Consider the following 20,207-nt stretch of genomic DNA (forward strand, 5'->3'; position numbering starts at 1 on the left):
GGTCCAGCCATCCTTCCATCCATTCAGTCAGTCAGTCAATCAGTGTGCAAACCGCAGCTAACCCAGCCGCTTTCAGTCCGTCCTGCAGGAGCAGAAGTTACTCCGGGACTCCAGCAGAGACCAGGTTTGAGCCCAGACAGCGTAACTGCTGCTGCACGTAAGTTAGCTAATGTGCTTTCTGCTAACTCTGCTGCCTTTTAGCCGCTTAGCTTCCACACAGGAAACATGGAAAACTCCCCCAGCTCTTTTTAGACACGAGTCACTTATTAAGAAGTTGTATCCCTTATAATGTGTCGTTGTTGTGTTACAGTCAGTTGACACAGAGGTGCGTGTGTTTATGTTGAAGGGGGTTGCAGTTTGTAGCGTGTTAAACACTAACAGAAAACTCCTGACCGTGCAGTATGTGACCTGCAGTATGCAATCAGTGGGCCATTTATCAGGATCAGGATTGTGTGTGTGATTTTATATTGGACGTAGTTCTGCATTTATTATTGTAATGTAGCTTTTATTAAGTGTAAAATTAAGGAAGTTTAATAGAATGTTCACCTGAGCCACAGCAAATATATATAAAGAAATGAATAAATACTTTTGAAACCATGAAATCGTAAGTGTTAATGACAAACATCTCTTATCTCTTGAAAATCTGATGACATGAATTGTTTTTTAATTAGAATATTTTTAATGAGTGCTAGGGTACTGCTCATTTTTCTTTAGGGGAGCCCAGAATTTCTTATGTGGAGGAAAAAAACTTATTCTCTGCACATGTGTCAATACAGTTAGAGTACAGATCAAAGAAAACCTTCACATGTTGGTTTTCTAACCTAGCAAAAGTGTTATACATGTTTATAATTCAAACAACTTGTGTCTGGATCTGGAATTTTGGAAGATGTTTTACCAAAAATGGATTAACTTTTTTTGTAATTAAAAGTTGGAATAGTTAATGACTTGAATACAACTTTCAAACTTTGTTGTGGTCCCTGGGTTGCATGTTCAACATGCTGATATCGTTGGCTTTCTGTGACGATTTGCAACATTTTTCTCCTTTTGAATCAAACGTACAGTGGACTGAAAACTTTTAGAAACTACAAATAAATTGAGATTGTGCAGTATTAATAGTTTTTATTTGTTTTGAACTTAATGTACAGTAAATGAAAATTAGATTTCAGTGTGTTTTCTGCTAATGTAAATTCTTAAAATAAAGTGATCTGTACCAGCGTTCTTCCTCTTAGCTCCTGTTCCACCTTTGTAGCAAATTTCATGAAATTTACCTCTGTAGTTTGTGTAATCTTGCTGAAAATCCAAAGACCTTTAAGAAAAAGCCTAAGTCGGAGTGAGAATTTGTCCTGTAACATCCTCTCTGTTCTGTGTGCCTTCGAGGTCCTTGGCACAAAATGTGCAGATTCAGCCTCCCTCCTCTTTCTTTTATCCCTTCATTAAATCGCTGACTCCATGATGATGAAATCAGGGCGCTGTGTGGCCCATAGCATGTTGCAGGACTCCAGTTCTTTTTCCTGTTTGGGTTCAGAATGAAGTGTAGCCCAATCCTGCTACAGTGTAATGGCTTGTAATCAAAATATTTAAAGCTCTTAAAGCTTTTGAAAAGTGCCATATCTAAACATAGATTACTCTGATATACTGAGAGATGGCTTTCACAGCCTCTCTGAGGTCTTGCGGAGGTGTTGGAATGGGTTGTAGGCTTTTTGCAGTATTACGAGTGGCCTGCTATCTCATTATTGGTTTGTCTTGACCTGAATCGATCTGGAGACAAGGGTCGGCACACTTAATATTGGTCATCAATTTCATACTTTGGACTCTGATTTAATGACTCGTTACTTCAGAAAATGCAGTTAGTAATAGGCTAAATCAATTCTATTGACAAATGATCCCTAAAATTCACCTTCTTTGACCCTCTACAATTGATTTGACTAATGCACTACCCTCTGCCTTTAAACTGGATTTGTGTATCTCTTCATCAGTCATGGCTGTCGTGAGGTTCTACAGTAATGAAGCTCTGAAAAGTCAGGCCTTACAAAGGGCAGCCAAGCTCTACCCACATCTGTTAGTCACGACTGAGCTGTGCTACAATGTGGAACTGACAGGTGAGTGTGTAACAGGCCTTTAAGATGCTAATTATTATGGATGTGAATAGAATGAGGATTAAAGTCACCGAATTCACCTTAAAGGTTTTTTACTAGTCTACCACTTAAAATGTCACATTTACATCCGTATATAATGTTTTGTCCTGCTGTGATTTTTCTCCTGCAGGCTGCGAGAGTCTCAGCGCTGAGCAGAAGGGGGTTCTACTCTGGTTGTTTCGTCATCCTCTGCACGCAGAGCCGCTGTCTGAGAAACCAAAGCTCACAGAGGGCAGTGGGGAGAAACTGGTGGAGATCGGGCCCAGGTACTGCTGCCTGGTTTTTAGAGATAATTCATTTGCATCTCACAGTCTTTTTGCTTAGCACAAAACACACAGATGCCATCTGCAGTTGCTTTACCAGGCAATCCCTGCTCTTATTTTAAAAGTTCAGTCACTGCCAAGCAGCTAGTCCTGACCTTTCCCTGTGAATCCTGACTTGATGAGGTCCTGGCTAGGTAGCAATCAGCTGCTTTACCAGCGAGGATCCGACATCCAGCTCCACTGTTTTTGGATTGCAGCTGCGATTGCTAGTCCTTGTTCTTCTTTGAGATCCACAGCACCTATCTAACTAAAATGGTTCAGATATTGCAGTCCCAGGCAGCAGGTCGCGATTACGAGCTACAAGAAGGTGGAGCTGGACGAAAGATACAAATCCGTACCTGTGCATTTTCAAATGTTTGTGTTCCAGGTGCTGTTTGTTTGTTTTCTTGGCAGTTGGCGATATATTGTGCATTTCTATTTGTACTCTATTCTTTGATTACATCTCCCCCCCCTTTCTTTTTTTCTCCTGCCTTTAGATAATGTCATACTGTATAAATAAGATTCCAGTAGGTGAAATGAGAACTTATGGTTATGAAATACAGGAAACAAAGAAGTCAAACTGGTAAACTGCAAACAAGCCAGGCTGCGAGGGTTCTGGCCAAGACGTTTTTGACATCCTGTAGCATATAAAATAAATACTGTCTGTACTGAACAATGTTAGGTAGGTGTTCACTGTGACCAAGGGTAAGTAATATGGAAATCTTTAAATGTGCTGCACAGACTGTAGGCGAGCCTGACTTAAAAGTAAATAGGGGAACATATGGTACAGTTTTAATTAAAATAATTTTTTTAAATCGTTCATATGAGAGAAAGTCTACGTTAAGAAAAAGTCTTATGTTATATTTTCAGGTTGAACTTCTCCACTGCCTGGTCCACTAACGCTGTGTCCATCTGCCAGAGTGCCGGTCTCACTAATGTCACCCGAGTTGAGCTGTCGCGCAGGTTTCTCATCAAGGTGTGAACACGCACACACATACACAGAAAAATCTACACATATATATTTTCTTTGTTTCGCGACTTTACTTTCTGGGTCTAATGTGAACTGTCTGTCTCTTCTTCAGCCCAAGACCGAGCAGAGTGTGAGTGAAATCAGTGGATATGTAAAGAAGCTGATTGAGTGTCTGTATGACAGCATGACGGAGTGCATCTATCAACACCCCATCACCTCCTTCACTGTGGAAACAGAACCTCAGGCGCTGTTCGACGTGGACATCCTGGGGAAGGGTCGCGCAGCCTTGGAGAGCGCTAACGATGAGCTGGGTGAGAATTTATTCATTTTTTATTTTTTTTACAATTTAATAGAGTTTCCTTACTGAGGCTCTCTTAATTAATGGAGCATTATTTCTTTTAATCTCTGCTTTTACTTTCCTCAATCAGTCTTTTATTGCATTTAATGAACTGTGACCTGCCTCTCTCTTCTCTTTGTCTGCTCTTCCTTTATGCTGCTTCTCAGTCTTACAGTGGTCTGTGAGTACACTGCTAATAATGTCACATGATGCATGACATTATTACTTAGCTGGTTGAAGTCACAGGACGGCAGTGATGCTGCTGATTATCTTGCACGTGCATGTGTGTGTCTAATGGAAAACCCTAAAGAGATAAAGGCTCGGTCGACTGAAGGACTGAATAAACTGATCTGAGTGATATTTGAAGCCAAGATTTTTTTTTTTGTTTGTTTCTGGTTGACTAAAAGTTTTTAGTCCTTGTACCTGACCATTTTCTTTGTTAGTTAGTTAGTTTGTTAAGGTTTGTAACACACAGAAAACAAGGGACTGCACCAGTGCTTAGTCCACACATGGCAAAAAACTTACAACTTATTATTTATTTATTTTTATCTTTAAGCGCTTAGTTACAGGCACTATGTCATAAAATCCCAGTTTTACAGGCATAAAATGGTATTTTTGTACCCATGAGGATATTCTTAAAGAGCTATTAACTAAAAATTTGGCGTATCTCAGCATGGTGTGTAGTTTGTCCTTAAAAAATTGGAGTAAACTGGAGAACAAATGAATTATTGGCAGACAAAAAAAAAAAAAAAAAAAAAAGGTGAATGGTATCTGAAATGGAGTAAAAGCAGAAAACACTGTCAGTCATGGCCTTCCCAGAGCCCTGACCTCAGCATCACTGAACACTGTGAGATCATCCTGTCATCATCTAAAGGCAGAAAACACTCAAAGTTCTTTGATTTTCATTGCCTAAGCTGTGTTGAAGAACAAAGGTGCTCATACCAAATACTGAGTTTTAAAACTGTACACACTCTATTTTTGCCTTGTATACTATATTAACATTAACATACAAATAAATTAGAAGTGGCTTGAGACATTACTAATATAGATAATAAAAGCAGTTAAGTTATTTTCCTAGAAAAAGTTGGATGCAGCGGTTAATCACACTTTAAAATCATTTTTGTTTCCCTAGTGACACTGATTTTATTTAAGGATCTGCTAAGTTAAGGTGTGTCATTTCTAAGTCGTTCTTGGTTTTATATTTTCTTACTTAAATTATTGCTATTTACCGCTCTTAACTAACCATCTTTAAAATCCATTGCAGTCTGTCCAAAATGCAGCTGCACATCTTTTAACTGTTTCCAAGAAGAGATGTCTTGCATCTTTATTCACTCTCTGTTAACTTTAGAGTCAATTTTAAAATTCCTGTTTTAGCTTTGAATGCTAAAGCGCTCCAGTATATCTCACTCGGTGTCTCTCCTTCGGGTTTATGAGCCCGTTGTAACATGATCTTCTATTCGCCGACCTGGAGCTGCAGTCACACTGCGGTGAAAGCTTTAGGCTGACAGAAACAGCCAGTTGCTATTGTTGATCAGACGACCCTGTGTCCTCTTCAAACTCCTTAATTTTTCCTTTAAATAATATTTAAAGTTCAAGGAAATCTCCTGCAAAAACAAGCTCAATAAATATGTGATGATTTCTGACTTACCAAAATGATTAAGATTGCAGTTACGGCCCACAGTAAAAATAATTTTTGCAACCATACGAACAAGTCAGTTCTGTCATCTGTGCGTAACGGCGATTTTCTGTGTAATGACCCAGAACTGTAAAACATTTCATGTGTCTGCACGCTGAGTGATTATTTCCTCCTAATGATGTGAACAGGTTTCAGACTGACACCAGCCACAGCGACAGAACGTGGCGTGCGTTCTTATGTTCATGCTCTGCTTATTCGCTCAGCTTCATTAACATTCGCAAGCAGCTCAAAGAAATGAGAATCATTTCAGTGCACATACTTTGTAGGCGCTCCCATGCTCGGCTGGTGAATTGAGGAGATAATTAAAAAGAGGTATATGTGGAATTTGTTCTGACTACAGCTGCTTTGAATCCTTATGAAATCAATTTTACACTCAGTATTTTGGTGTTTAATAGATGGGACACAAGTTTGTTATGCAGTGTGGATCCTTGGAATACTAACCAAGCCAAAACCATCTCAGAGTTGTCGGCTTTCTTGTGTTTTGAAGCATGTTTGAATGCATGGGAGTGTGTCGATTGATTTTTGTTTCACCCGAGGGTTAAATGATATTTTTCCAAGTTTATATATAGAGCACAATTCAGGGGAAGAAATGCTGACCAAAGTGCTGTGCACCTTTTTAGAAGAGCACATTTTGAATCGATAGTAAATGGATGGAAACTACTCAGTGCTCTTTAAATGATCGGGTGATGCCATGTGGTTGTTTTTTCAGTATTGAGAAACTTTATGTACGCACTTTTGTGGTTGGTGCAGGCTTGGCCTTTGACTCCTGGGATCTGGACTACTACACATCGATGTTCCAGAGGATTGAAAGGAACCCCACCAGTGTGGAATGTTTTGACCTGGCCCAGTCCAATAGGTGGGGTCGTCTGCAGTGAACAGATTGGTGGGACTGCTCTGTGTGTTGTGTGTTTTTGGTATTTATACGCTGCAAGGCTTTCTTTGTCCTTCCCAGTGAGCACAGTCGTCACTGGTTCTTCCGTGGGCGGATGGTGATCGATGGGAAGGAGCAGAAGGAGACTCTTTTCAGCCTCATAATGGACACGCAGCGGCACAGCAACCAGAACAACGTCATCAAGTTCTGTGACAACAGCAGGTAGTAGTGGCGACAGCAGGGGCGAGCACACTTGTGAGTGTGTCTGTCTATTTTGGCTCACTGTAAATTTTCTGTGTGTGTTCAGTGGCATCAAAGGCATGGAGCTTGAGTTCATTTACCCAAAAGACCCATCCCAAGCGAGCCCGTATGAGACTCGGCGCTCACTAAGACATGTCATCTTCACAGCAGAGACGCACAACTTCCCGACTGGTTAGGGCGCAAAAAGTTTTGTACTTATTTAAAATGCAAGTTTCTGTTTTTACCTGAGATTAATCGTGAGCTGGATGGACATTTTAGGTGTATCACCGTTCAGCGGAGCAACAACAGGGACTGGTGGTCGTATCAGAGATGTCCAGAGTGCCGGACGAGGAGGCCACGTCATTGCTGGCACTGCGGGATATTGCTTCGGGAACCTGCACATACCAGGTCCAAGACACATCTAATATTTAAGGGCAAGCTTTAAAACAACCATCCCCAACCTTTTTTGCGCCACGGACCTGTTTAATGTCAGACAATATTTTCATGGACCGGCCTTTAAGGTGTCGCAGATAAATACAACAAAATAAAATGATACAACTAAGACAAAAACTGTGGTGTTTTGTAAATATAATAATAAACGTGAATTCACTGTAACTTTATTAGCAGCGTCCTCCTGAAATGCGGCAACAACTTTGAGAGTAACGTCCTCCTCTCTCCCCCTTAATGCTCTCTGGTTGCTATGGTAACATGTAAATATTTCTTTCAAAATAAGACACACAACTGCAACACGGGAAAAGACCCAAGGAGACAGAGTTAACGATTAAAAACCCTGAAAATCATAAATTTCACACCCGAGCCTCAACTCTTGCGGCCCGGTACCAAACGACTCACGGACCGGAACCGGTCTGTGGCCCGGGGATTGGGAACCGCTGCTTTAAAACCTACAGGACAACAAATTAAAATCCACATATTAGAGTTATTGTAATACATCACAAGTCTTCACTGCAAAGTAAAAGCTTTAAATACCTAAATATAGTTTTTATCCATGAGTTATTTTGACACCATGTGAGGATGCTAAAATGGTTTTGGTTAGAATTTGATGTTGATCAGTGAATTGCCAGTTAAGGAAAGTAAAAAAGTGGTTTCATTAAAGTATAATAATTCTCTCTTTTTAAAGGTAAAATTGAAGAATTTAACCGCATCCAGATGTCATCTGGATAACAGTGAAAAAGAATCTGAAAGTCGTGAATGATTTGCCACACACATGGCATCTATACAGAAAATGGATAATGGTCTAATAATGAAAACCTGAGGCACAACATGCCAAACATAAAATAGATGCATTTTTGTTAATAAGGTATCAGAAAGCATGGTTGGACTGTGCTGCACAGAAACTGACCTTGAGTCAACATGTCTTTCCCTCTGTAGGATATGATCTCCCATGGGAGTGTAAAGGAGAGGGATGGGAGTATCCCTCCACCTTTGCCCCTCCTCTGCAGGTGGCCATTGAGGCCAGCGATGGAGCATCGGACTACGGCAACAAGTTTGGAGAACCTGTCCTCTCAGGTAGGAAGACAGTACATACTAAACATATACGTTTAAACAAGAACACAAATCCAATATTATCTCTGTTGTTGCAGAAAATTCATTTTCTCTTTTCCTCAGACTGCTTCCCAAAAACATTGCATCTTTAAATCTGTAACCTGTTTTCTAACGTAAATGTACAAATTTATGAATGACTATTGAATTATTTCGGCACTGCTTTAACATCTAACCCTCCTTTAGGCTTTGCTCGTTCCTTCGGCATGCGGCTGGCTAATGGGGAGCGACGGGAGTGGATTAAGCCGATCATGTTCAGTGGTGGTCTCGGTTCTATCGAAGATATACATGTGAAGAAAGAAGTGCCAGAGCCTGGTGATGCTTTAACACACTGTGTGAAATGACATTAATCAATTCAGAGGCTATATTTGCACACATTGATCAGAGACTCTCTGCTGCTCTGCTGTCCATCAGGAATGGAGGTGGTGAAGATCGGAGGGCCGGCGTACAGGATCGGTGTAGGAGGAGGAGCAGCCTCTTCTGTTCAAGTATGGACACTACAGTTGATCAACGACCTCACGTGACGTGAATGTTTTTCAGTATTTAAGTACATGTAAACTTGCAGGTCCAGGGGGACAACTCCAGTGACAGGGATCTGGGTGCTGTCCAGAGGGGAGATGCTGAGATGGAGCAAAAGATGAACCGTGCTCTCAGGGCATGCCTGGAAAGAAGTGGCGGAAATCCAATCTGCAGTATACATGATCAGGGGGCAGGAGGAAATGGTGAGGAAAATGTGGCTTCTTTAAGAGGTTCTATAAAGCTGAAATGAGAGAAAAACCAAGGTATTGAACCTATACTCTCTTTTTTTTTTTTTTTTTTTTTTTTTTTTTTAGGTAATGTGCTCAAGGAGCTCAGTGAGCCAGCAGGAGCTGTGATATACTGCAGTAGATTCAAGGTAATCACCACATGAACACAGCTTTCTGTTTGTGTTTTTAAACACATTTCTTGTATTTTCTTTTAAATCCAACAAGATAAATGTCTGGATTTTTTTTATGCTTTGTGTTGTAGAAAGGTGACCCCACACTGAGTGTGCTGGAGCTTTGGGGAGCTGAGTATCAGGAGAGCAATGCCCTCCTGCTGCAGCCATCAGACCGGTCCTTCCTGGAGAGGGTGTGTCAAAGGGAGAAGTGTCCTGCTGACTTTGTGGGAAACATCACAGGAGATGGCAAGGCACGTTTTAGACTGGCTCGAGTCGATAAATGCACATCTATCATACCGGTCACTTCACCTTGTTGGCTAGGTCATAATGCCACAAGTGCCTCACTGAGTAAGATCCATGCTCAGTGAATTACTGATTTCTCACTCAGATTGTGCTGGTCCATGACGAGGGAGGAAGTGGCGATGAGGCAGACAGCGGGCGTTGTCCTGTGAACTTGCAGCTGGAGTGGGTTCTGGGAAAGATGCCGCAGAAGGAGTTTAAGATGGAGTCACTGGCCCTGAATCATCAAACACTGAGTCTTCCTGCTGGGCTGACTGTCAAAGATGCTCTGCACAGAGTTTTACGTTTGCCTGCTGTGGCGTCCAAACGCTACCTGACCAACAAGGTGTGTGTATATATACCCGTCTTACAGTCTCTTGTTTTTAGAAATAACTTGTGCAGACACTGATTCTCTCTGTTGTCTCTCTCTCCCTCCATCAGGTGGACCGGTCTGTGACTGGGTTGGTTGCCCAGCAACAGTGTGTCGGCCCTCTTCACACCCCATTGGCCGATGTGGCTGTTGTTGCTTTATCACCTTTCAGCCTAGGGGGAGCAGCAACAGCCATTGGGGAGCAGCCAATTAAAGGGCTGGTGTGTCCTGCAGCAGGGGCTCGCATGGCTGTGGGTGAGGCTCTGACCAATCTGGTGTTTGCAAGGGTAACAGAACTAAAGGTGATTAAATATGCAGACACAAACAAGCTTAATTAATATATCGCAGATATGCAAAAATGTAAAAAGGTGTATTTTTAATCCCAACATGATGTAATTATTAGAATTTTATTATTATTATTATTATTATTTTTTTTTAAATCTTGTCAGGATGTGAAGTGCAGTGGTAACTGGATGTGGGCTGCTAAGCTGCCTGGAGAGGGGGCATGCCTGTGGGAAGCCTGCCAAGCCATGTGTGCAGTCATGGGTCAGCTGGGAGTGGCCATCGATGGAGGCAAGGACTCTCTGAGCATGGCTGCTAGAGTTGGAAAAGAGACGGTCAAAGCTCCAGGTACTGTGTGTGTGTGTGCGTGTGTGTGCGTGTGTGTGAGAACTGTCTAAACTTAGCTTTCGCTCTGCTTCTTTTTTCAGGTGCTCTTGTTATTTCAGCATATGCTGTTTGCCCTGACATCACTGCTACTGTGACGCCTGATCTCGAGGATCCAGATGGCAAAGGTATAACGCACACCAAGACTCAAATCTGTCAGTGTTTTAATGGCATAAAAAATAAGTTAATTTTCCTTATTTAGAGTTTTTTATTTCTATTTTCATGCTTCTCTAACTCACGCTACGCACATCGTACTCTCAGTAACAGACAGCCTGCCTCTGACTTTTTGTCCTCTGTCTGCAGGCGTGTTGTTGTGGGTTCCTCTCAGTCCAGGCCATCATCGACTAGGAGGCTCTGCCCTAGCTCAGTGCTACAGCCAGCTGGGAGACTGCTCTCCTGACCTGGACCAGCCAGAAGTATTGACAGCCTGTTTCAACACCACTCAGAAACTCATACACGGTCAGTTTGCACAGGGAAAACATCTCCCTGCCACAGAAAGGGAAAAAGTTGGCATTGAATTATACTGGGAGCAAAGTTTTCTTCAGTGTTTTTTTTTTTTTTTTTTTTCCTTTTTTTTTTTTTCCTCCCCCTTTCAGTTTTGTTTAAATATTCCATTAAATTCTTCCTGCACAGCCACAGCTCTGCACTGTGACGAGAGAGCCACCTAGTGGCTTGGAAAGCTCCTAAAAAATAAGAACAACAACATGTAATCTATTTTGTGTCCTTTCAGATCGCCTGCTGAGTGCAGGTCATGACATCAGTGACGGAGGCCTTCTTACCTGCTTGCTAGAGATGGCGTTTGCAGGAAACCGTGGGATTGATGTTGAATTGACTTCACAAGGAGCTGGAGGTTAGAGACTGAATGTGTTATTTCCCTTTCCTTACCAGTTAATTACACATACATAATGCAAAATAACTGTGTCTTTACAATCTTTTGCCACCTGTAGTCATGGAGCTGTTGTTCAGCGAGGAGCTGGGTTTGGTTCTGGAGGTTTCTCAGTCAGATTTAGAAACTGTGTGTCAAAGATACAGCGATGCAGGCGCCCAGTGCCTTCATATCGGCAGAACATGTGGCTTTGGACCAGAAGCCATGGTGAGATGTTAAACCTAGCACGGACTCGGGTCTTGTGTCTTTGTAAGGGATGACCGCTGTCTTTCATCTCACCTGTCTTCCAGATCAGGGTCCGTGTAGATGGAAAGGAGGTGCTGAGAGAGCTGCTGCCTGACCTCAGAGCAATGTGGGAGGACACGAGTTTCCAGCTGGAGCGTCTCCAAGCCAATGAGCTGTGTATTAAACAGGAGGAGGAGGGGCTATCAAAGAGGACACAGCCATACTTTAAACTGACCTTTAACCCCTCTGAAATGCCCACCATCAGCCAACCTGGTATCAATGACTTATTGTACTCCAGAATTGGAATTAATGGTTGTTTTTATTATGAAGTCAAACACTCTTTGATTATTTGTCTATAAACTATAATTTAGCATAACAGTTGTACATGCTGTCAGAGGGTGTATCCCCACTGGGGAAGTCCTCCAGGAACAACAAACCTTTGAAACATTTTATTCAGTTCGCTAGTGTTTCAAACTGCTAGTAGCAACACTGAACTGATGCAACAGCTAGCCGCTAACTGGTAATGCATTGTCATCCATTGTTGTTTTTCTTTATAAGTCTGTTTTATCTTATATATTTTCACTTTATATCATTTCCCAGTGTGCTGAATGGAATGAAACCATATTTATTTAGTGGTTGGACAGCACCACTAAATTCTTAATCATTTAAATTCATCAGGTTTAGTCAGATATAATCATTTATTAATACTCTGTGATTTTTTTTTTTGTCTTTTTAAACTGTTCTGCTCTTTTAGCACGTGTTGCTGTGGTCAGAGAGGAGGGCAGTAATGGAGATCGAGAGATGTCTGTCTCTCTGTACATGGCAGGCTTTGAGGTCATTAACAACAGCCTTATGAACCAGATATCTGCTCATCTAAATCTAAACTGTGTTGCATGTGTTCATTATTGAACTTTGTAATGTAAATGTGTGTGTAGGTTTGGGATGTCACCATGCAGGACCTGTGCACTGGCTCACTAACCCTGGACCCTTTCAAAGCAGTTGTTTTTGTTGGTGGTTTCAGCTATGCAGACGTCCTGGGATCAGCTAAAGGTAATCGCACTCGCATGCACTCAGACGTAAACCACTGTGAGGTACATATTCTTTTTTTCCTGCGTAACAATATTACTTTTTCATAAAGGTTGGGCAGCTACTGTTGCCTACAACCCCAAAGCCAAGGCTGAATTTGATCGTTTCCGACAACGTGAGGATACAGTGAGTCTGGGCGTATGTAATGGCTGTCAGCTGCTCGCCTTGCTGGGCTGGGTGGGAGAGAGCGAGGAAGGAGTGGGTAAGAGGACATTGCAAAGAAAGCCATTGAAATGTTTCTTGAAAATGTGATGATTGAAATAAAGCAACACAATACCTTAGTAGTGAATTAAAACAGAATTGTTTAGAATAATTTTTAATCCTGATGTTTTTTCTTGCCTTTTTTATTCTCACCAGAATCTGAAGTGGTGCTGAGTCACAATAAGTCAGGCAGGTTTGAGTCGCGTTTTGTCAGCGTTGGGATACAGGACTCTCCATCCATCTGGCTGAGAGGCATGGAGGGCTCAGCGCTGGGAGTCTGGGTTGCACATGGAGAAGGTAAAGTCAGATCAACATGAGAGGTCTACTGCTAAGCAGGATTTGTAGTCAGGTTTAAACGAGTGAGCTTAGTATCATGACAGTGGGTCACAACTTACTGAACTAAATCACAGTGGTAACTTACGCTTAACTTAAACTCACCAGCTGTAAAAACAGTACCCACAAACCAGTTCTGTTCTATTGGAAAATGGCGTCTTAGAACAGCGATCCCCAACCCCCGGGCCGGTGCCAGTCTGTGAGTTGTTTGGTACTGGGTCGTGAGAGTTGAGACTTAGGTGTGAAATTTATGGTTTTCAGGGTTTTTATCCTAAAAACCATAAATAATAAACCATAAATCTTTTATCATTATTTTTTATTGTTTTTATCATTAACTTGGTTTCCCTGGGTCTTTTCTTCTGTGTCATGAATAAATTTTCTTTTTTTTTTTTTGGTACCGGTATTGGGTTTATTTTGTTGTATTTATCCGCGACACCTTAAAGGCCAGTCCGTGAAAATATTGTTGGACATAAACCGGTCTGTGGCGCAAAAAAGGTTGGGGACCGCTGTCTTAGAAGACACTAGAGTAGGGGTGGGGGGAACTCTAGGCCTCAAGGGCCAGTGTCCTGCAGGTTTTAGCAGGTCTCCTTGATCCAGCACAGCTGATTTATATGGCTAAATTACATCCTCAACGTGTCTTGAAGTTCTCCAGAGGCCTGGTAATGAACTAATTATTTGATTCACATGTGTTGACCCAGGGTGATATTTAAAACCTGCAGGACACCAGCCCTTGAGGCCTGGAGTTCCCCACCCCTGCACTAGAGGATCCTATGAAGCTCAAATATTCAGAGATGATGACAGATCATTTAATTAATTTTACTATAATACATGAAATCTCAGGATGTTTGGACATGAATTCTTTATATGTGATCAGGAGTTGATCAACCAAACATGAGCACACTTGGCCCACAGGGCATCCTAGGCCCAGGATGTTATCAGATCAGATATCATCATGTTGCCTACCAAACATCAAGGGGCTAAAATGATCCATATGTAGCATTTATTCTTACAACAGCTTGCAACTATGTTACGACTGTTCAATTTTCAACAGGTATAAAATAGTATTTTGCATCAAGGAACTATTAGCTGGCAAACTTGGCATATCTTCTCATGATGCACTGTCTCTAAAAACTTTGCAGAAACTGGATAAGTACAAAAGACGATGTGGCAGGCTTAAAAGCTATCTGCAGGAAATGGATAGTAGCTGACATTCATGTCCTTAAGAAACAGGGGAGAAAGAAAAGCAAAAACCTGGCATAAGACCTGAGAGCTGACATGTTTCTCTTCAGCTGATCTATCTGCTGTTCACTAAACCCTCATCAGAAATAGTCTCGGTGGAAGGTTGGCTGACGAGAAGTCATTTTTGAGGGAGGGAAATTGAAGTGGGGGAAAAAGCTGAGGTATATCAGATTACACAAGAACTGGACCGAAAATCTGTGACATCATCTGTAAAACACGTTGGAGGCTCTGTCGTGGTTCGGCCCTGCTTTTCAGCCATGGTGTTGGGAGCTTGTCAGAATGTATGGAATTATGAATATAGAAAAGTATGTACTAAAGGTGGTCATAGCCAAAATGTTCTAGCTTTATATATTTCCATAAAAATTTTGCACACGTCAATAAATCAGTCAGCTATTTATCATTTTTCTAGCAAAATGTACAGAAATGATGAGCCCCCCTCTTTAAACTTGCATAACATCAAAGATTAATCTGGTTGCCTAACAAGTCAGTATGCAGTAGGTCAGTATGCTCTGTAATCAGCACCTGTGTTTAGTATTGATTTTTCCCCTAACCTTTTTCTTTCCCGTAGGTCTTGTGCAATTCCGTAGCTCTCGGGCTCAGGACCTGATTATTTCTGGTGGACTAGCCCCCCTCCGTTACCTTGACGACCAGGGTCATCCCACTGAAGAGTACCCTCTCAACCCTAACGGCTCACCGCAGGGTATCGCAGGACTCTGCTCCAGGGATGGCAGACACCTGGCCATGATGCCCCACCCGGAGCGCTGCACCTTGAGCTGGCAGTGGCCCTGGGCCCCGAGGGACTTCAGACCTTCTCTCACACCTTCACCCTGGCTGCGTATGTTCAAGAATGCAGCTTCTTGGTGCAGCAACCAAGAGTGATATTCCTCCATTAACATGTTTCTAGTGCTGTCAAAGTAGGGTGTCAATTAAAACTGCCATGTCTGTTTACGTTTTGTTACCCAGCTTTTTACTTACTGGGGTACGCTGGTGTTTATGCGTTATTACTGCCTGTTATACTTTATTGACTTATGGATTAAACAAGAATTCCATAGGTTTAATCTGCATATTGTACAAAACTGCAGGTCTGCTGTTATTAGTGTTGGTCTGCTGAATCATCCACTACTGAACTTGCTAACAATAAATGATTTAATACTGGAAAAAAGGGGTGTTGTGTGACATGATAAAGAACAGCTATATAAATCAATAAATATTGTTTATTTAAACCATAAAAACTTAAATTTATACAATGTCAAGTATTTACATGGATGTCAATAATACAGTACTGACGTGACACATGTTCTGTAGCCTACTGGAACAACACGTTTGGTTTTTTTTGTGGGTTTTTTTTAATATAATGGACCTAAAAGACTCCTATCTGTGTCTCTGGGAAATCACAAGCTAAAAACATAATATAGATTATTAAAATATAAAAGATGCACGTTAATAGACACTGGTACAGATTTCTTTTTTTAAAGGGAAAACAAAAAGTCAAACACTTAAGGACTCAAGAAGGGTTAAGGATTTGTAACCACATCTCAACCTACAAATTGCATACCGTCATATTTTTAGTTTGACTTTAGCATGAACTCTGTAAACAGTTCACAAAAACACCTGGAATTTGAATCTACATTTAGGGAGGCTCAGACAACCTCTAACACCTTGACTGTTGCATGCTGTGCAGTTGTCAATATTCTTCTAACCACTAATCCAGCCAGAGGGAAGAAATTCAAAAGTCCATGTCTAACCGCTTGTACTGCCACGCTCCAGCTGCTCATGCTCTCTAAAGTGAATCTCCCATCACTCCCTGTGAGGTTGTAGCATTTCCAGGTTGTCCTCTCTCTGGTGTTATTTGCTGGTTGATATTGATAACGCAGATAAGGAGCAGGATGACCACCACCAGGTCATCCAGGAGACCTAGCAGTCCACAGAGAGAGGGGTCTGTTTCTAGGGTACTCGATGAAGACACGGCATCCAGAGGAGGGGAGGAGATGGACATCACGGTCCCCACGCAGCACAGGGCAACCCTGAACAGAAACAGCCACACGAGTCCTCCCATGGTGCCCAGGCCACGAACCAGTAACTGCAGAAGCAGGGGGGTATCACAGAGGTAGTCCGTTACCTGGAGGGGTGAGTATGCAGGAGGAAGTCAGACAACCAGATACCAAACATTTCAAGTTGGAGCAATCAAAAATGATCCACAAGATTTTTGAATGAGCACTTTGACACTATTCTGCTGATTTCCTGATGCTGCATTTATTATACTTGTGTCTCTCTTAAAAGCAAGAAATAAATTATTCTAAATGTATTTATAGTCAAAAGTAGTTCCAGTTCTTAAGCATGAACACTACAGGACATGCTTTCAAAGGAAAAAACACACACAAAGAAGGTCACATGGCTTCTAGGTGTGTCATTGTGAGCTGTTGAGCTCATACCTCCTTTGTCTATCACTGTTGGTTAAACAGGACAATAACTTCTAGGTTGCATAAGAGGTATTCCCTTTTCTTACTCTTCGAGGAAATAATGAAAGAATTCTTTTGTTCCCTTTCAGATGCCCTGATAGATACCACGGCTTATGATATCTTAGAATAATAATAATAAAAGTACTCTTGGCTCTTTGATAGGTGAGTGTGCTGTTGGGGAGTAGCAGTACAATGATGTTACTGATGTTTTAACAGAGTACTGACCCTGCGTGGAGCTCCAGAATAACGTTTGTTGTAGGCTGTGATTTCATCGAGAACTTCTTTTGACTGCTGGTCTGATCGGGTCTCGTTGAACAGGTGGCAGAGCACACTGACCTGCAAGATTACAAGCATTTTTATTTCACGTCCACGCTCGTAACACATTTATGATGTACAGTAAAAGAACTACGTGAATACCGCACCTTCTGTCTGCAAAGAGGACAACTGATTGCATCTAACCATGACCCATGCCTCCAATAGGTGATAAGACAGCGAGCTGCAGAATCAAACACAACTATTTATTTAACTCGTCATTTAATCTATAACAGATAGTATCAAGGTTGGATGAGTGCATTCATGCCATAAATGTTACTCAAAAGTTACAGATATGAACATCTAATTGACCATCTCAGATATGCCCGAAGAAATTCCAGGAGAAACACTTCCTAATAGGATTTTGCAGAATTATCCAGAATTTCAGGTTCTCACTTCTACTGTTTAGTTTTTTGGGGTTTTTTAAAGCAATAAATTTATGCACAGTCATGGTTCAGGGTCATAACTCTGCATAAATTGGCTTTTGTTGTTATTCTTAAGCAATCTTTGGCTGCCACATGTAAATATGAGATATTTTCAAAAATTCAGATTGGAAACATGAGAGATCACCATCCCAAGTTTTGGATATTCTTCAAAGAACATTATGTGCCTTGAATATGAGAAGCTGTGAACAAAATATCAGTCCTCTACCTGCAAAAATGTGGTGTCTTTAGGTCTCCAAATCTGCTGGTAGAGATTGGACATAATATTTCAGGGATTTCAATAACAGTCATTATATGCTAACCACTCTTGAGACACTATATTCATAGTGCCATGTTACCAGACATTTACACCAGAAAACTGAAGGATCTAGCTCAAGTTATTTTCTAGATTAAAAAAAAGCCCTAAATGACAGAACCTGAAATGTATTCCCCATTGAGAAGTCAAACTTTCTCCTGGATTCTTTTTTTCAGGCAAATCTAAGGTAGAATGACCCTGTAGCCCTTCTCAAAAGCAGATTTGTAAAGACCTGAACATTTTTACATGGTTAGCCTAATATACAGATACGAGCTCTGTTTTTTTATTCTATGTATTATACACCTCTCAGGTCAACTCATAGCACAACTCTCCTTAATGCTCCAAGTGTAGATTATGAATTTGGGTTAATGATGTTGAGGTTTTGCTTTCCTAGTAGCTGGCATAAAATCTCCATCTCGCATTGTCTGTGAACACATACCTTACTGTGTTTGGTCGTTTGCTGCTCTATCTACAAGTGTAATGGGTGGACCATGGCAAAAGTTAATTATTAAAAGCCAAACAGATGGGCCAAACAGATGGGCCTGAAACAGCTACAGCACACTACTTCTACAATGATCAGTGAATAAATCGCATAAACTAAGACATGAAGTGTGAGCCCTAATCACAGATGATTGACCGAACGGGTGTGTGCATAAAATAATTAGAGTCTGAGAAGATTTTGGTCAGTTTGTGTAAATGTGTGCAGGATCTCGTACCGCAGAACAAATGGCCGCAGTTCGTCTGGACTGGGAATCTGGCCGTCTGCAGGCAGACTGGGCAGTGCCAGTCTCGTCTGTTCGAAGACGGACATGCCTGCATGGATTCCTAAAAACAGGAGAGATGAGGAGACATAGAAGAGAAGAGATAAGTGAAAGGTAGGAAGAAGGAAAAGGACAATGATAGAAGAATTGATAAGCGTTTTCTATTCCTAATCCTGGTGTTCATGGATTTCAAGTGAAATAATCTTTGAAAAGCCTATACTGATGTAACGGTGAAACACAGAACAAAACACAACAGAAAACTTTTGATTTGAGTCATGCAAGCAGTGACATCAACTTCCTCCACCAGACTGTGCCCCCAATAAAAGCAATAAATTACTTTTTTATAACACAGGAAGTGTCTTATAAATAATGTTTTCCCAGTTTCCGTGTAGGAGAAACTGTTTTAAAAATCCAAATTAATGTAAGTCTTTAAGTTAAAGCATGAGATTCACCCAAGTGCTTCAGAGATAGTGACAAACAGAAGTGTAACCCCCACTGAAAACAAGGAAATATAATAAGCCCCTGCATGACATGAGCTTTACTGTGAGTGTATGCGTTTGTGTGAACCACTCACCTTTAGGCAGCTCATATACATTGATGTTGACTGATCAGGTGTGCACAGCAAATACGTAGATTATCCTACAGGCGACCCTGACTTAGTGGAACTTCAGTCTGATCTGAAACATGACATGACATAGCAACATAGATAAACACACCTGTAATGCTAGTTTATCTAAATAATGATTTAATTATTGATGTGTGAGATAAAGAGAACAGAAGCTCAGCTCTTCTCTGTTTGCGGATTACGACTACTGATGCTCCGACTTCAGCGTTCGGACTGCTAATTTAAATGGTTTGTAAAGCTTAGCCTGCACTAACAGGTGAAAATATTTTTTCAGATGGAAAGATGAAACTGTTAATAACAATATGCTCAAATCAAAGAAGGCTGCAGGTTTATAACAGATTTCATTTGTCAAATAACTTCAGTATCAATTTATGGCTTAGATCGCCTAATGGCCTTAACATTAGGTCTGGTAACCTTCTCTAACAATTTGGTAAAGCACAAAATAATATTTCTATTACAGAAAACACTGGAAAAAAGACTCACCTGGACTTAAATCTGTAGCACGGGTGTATAGAGGTTAGGCAGATAGATAATCACGGTCTTCTAGAAGGAAGTGAAGTGCTGCCCAACAGCATCACTGAACAAAATAAATTGAAGCTCCCTGTTAATGATCAACTACATTTTCCAATATCAGCTGGCCTGTGAGTCTTTCTACTTAAAGGGGACAGCTTTGTGGTCAGATCAATACATTGGTGCTTTGTACAAAACTCACTTACTTCCCTTTAAAATAGGTAGCTGTCAACCTTTAGTCTCAAATAAATACAAAAAAACGAGAAAAAAAATCAACATATTTGTCCCTTCAGTCTGGCCAGAGGTAACCGGTTTGGGTCGCATGACCAGATTAAAGCCAGAAAAGATTCCTCCTACGCTTTGTTTAAGTAGGTTAGATTTGAACTTGCCAATAATTTACCCAGAGTTTACTTAGCCAAAACCTTGTCCATGCAATGCTTTTTTATATTACTACACTAAGGGTACTTCAACTGATCCTTTGATCCAA

The 20,207-nt window shown here is 41.2% G+C and overlaps 2 protein-coding genes across 3 annotated transcripts; one reads left to right on the forward strand and one right to left on the reverse strand.

Moving 5' to 3' along the window:
* On the forward strand, positions 1-15,490 carry pfas (phosphoribosylformylglycinamidine synthase). Of its 2 annotated transcripts, XM_063467440.1 has the most exons (28): positions 1-157; positions 1,977-2,099; positions 2,266-2,401; positions 3,308-3,413; positions 3,520-3,718; positions 6,191-6,296; positions 6,393-6,533; positions 6,619-6,743; positions 6,831-6,959; positions 7,941-8,078; positions 8,298-8,426; positions 8,526-8,599; positions 8,677-8,833; positions 8,945-9,006; positions 9,120-9,281; positions 9,419-9,655; positions 9,751-9,981; positions 10,129-10,309; positions 10,390-10,473; positions 10,649-10,804; positions 11,076-11,195; positions 11,293-11,438; positions 11,522-11,729; positions 12,211-12,290; positions 12,392-12,506; positions 12,595-12,744; positions 12,900-13,040; positions 14,884-15,490. In XM_063467440.1, exons 2-28 carry the CDS (start codon positions 1,979-1,981, stop codon positions 15,192-15,194), a joined length of 3,945 nt encoding a protein of 1,314 aa, XP_063323510.1. In that variant the 5' UTR covers positions 1-157; positions 1,977-1,978; the 3' UTR covers positions 15,195-15,490. The 2 variants fall into 2 exon arrangements, with proteins under 2 accessions (XP_063323510.1, XP_063323511.1); XM_063467441.1 differs by lacking the exons at positions 1-157; positions 1,977-2,099; positions 2,266-2,401; positions 3,308-3,413 and adding an exon at positions 3,912-3,925 and having other exon boundaries at positions 3,623-3,718.
* Positions 15,491-16,095: 605 nt separating this feature from the next.
* si:dkey-183n20.15 (RING-HC_RNF170 domain-containing protein) lies at positions 16,096-19,180 on the reverse strand. Its single transcript, XM_063467700.1, has 5 exons — positions 19,160-19,180; positions 18,541-18,649; positions 17,197-17,270; positions 17,000-17,110; positions 16,096-16,434 (listed from the first exon to the last, which is right to left on the reverse strand). The coding sequence occupies exons 1-5, from the start codon at positions 19,178-19,180 to the stop codon at positions 16,096-16,098; spliced, it is 654 nt and encodes a 217-aa protein (XP_063323770.1).
* Positions 19,181-20,207: the final 1,027 nt, after the last annotated feature.

This window comes from Pelmatolapia mariae, linkage group LG23, assembly GCF_036321145.2.
Source record: "Pelmatolapia mariae isolate MD_Pm_ZW linkage group LG23, Pm_UMD_F_2, whole genome shotgun sequence".
Taxonomy (NCBI): domain Eukaryota; kingdom Metazoa; phylum Chordata; class Actinopteri; order Cichliformes; family Cichlidae; genus Pelmatolapia; species Pelmatolapia mariae.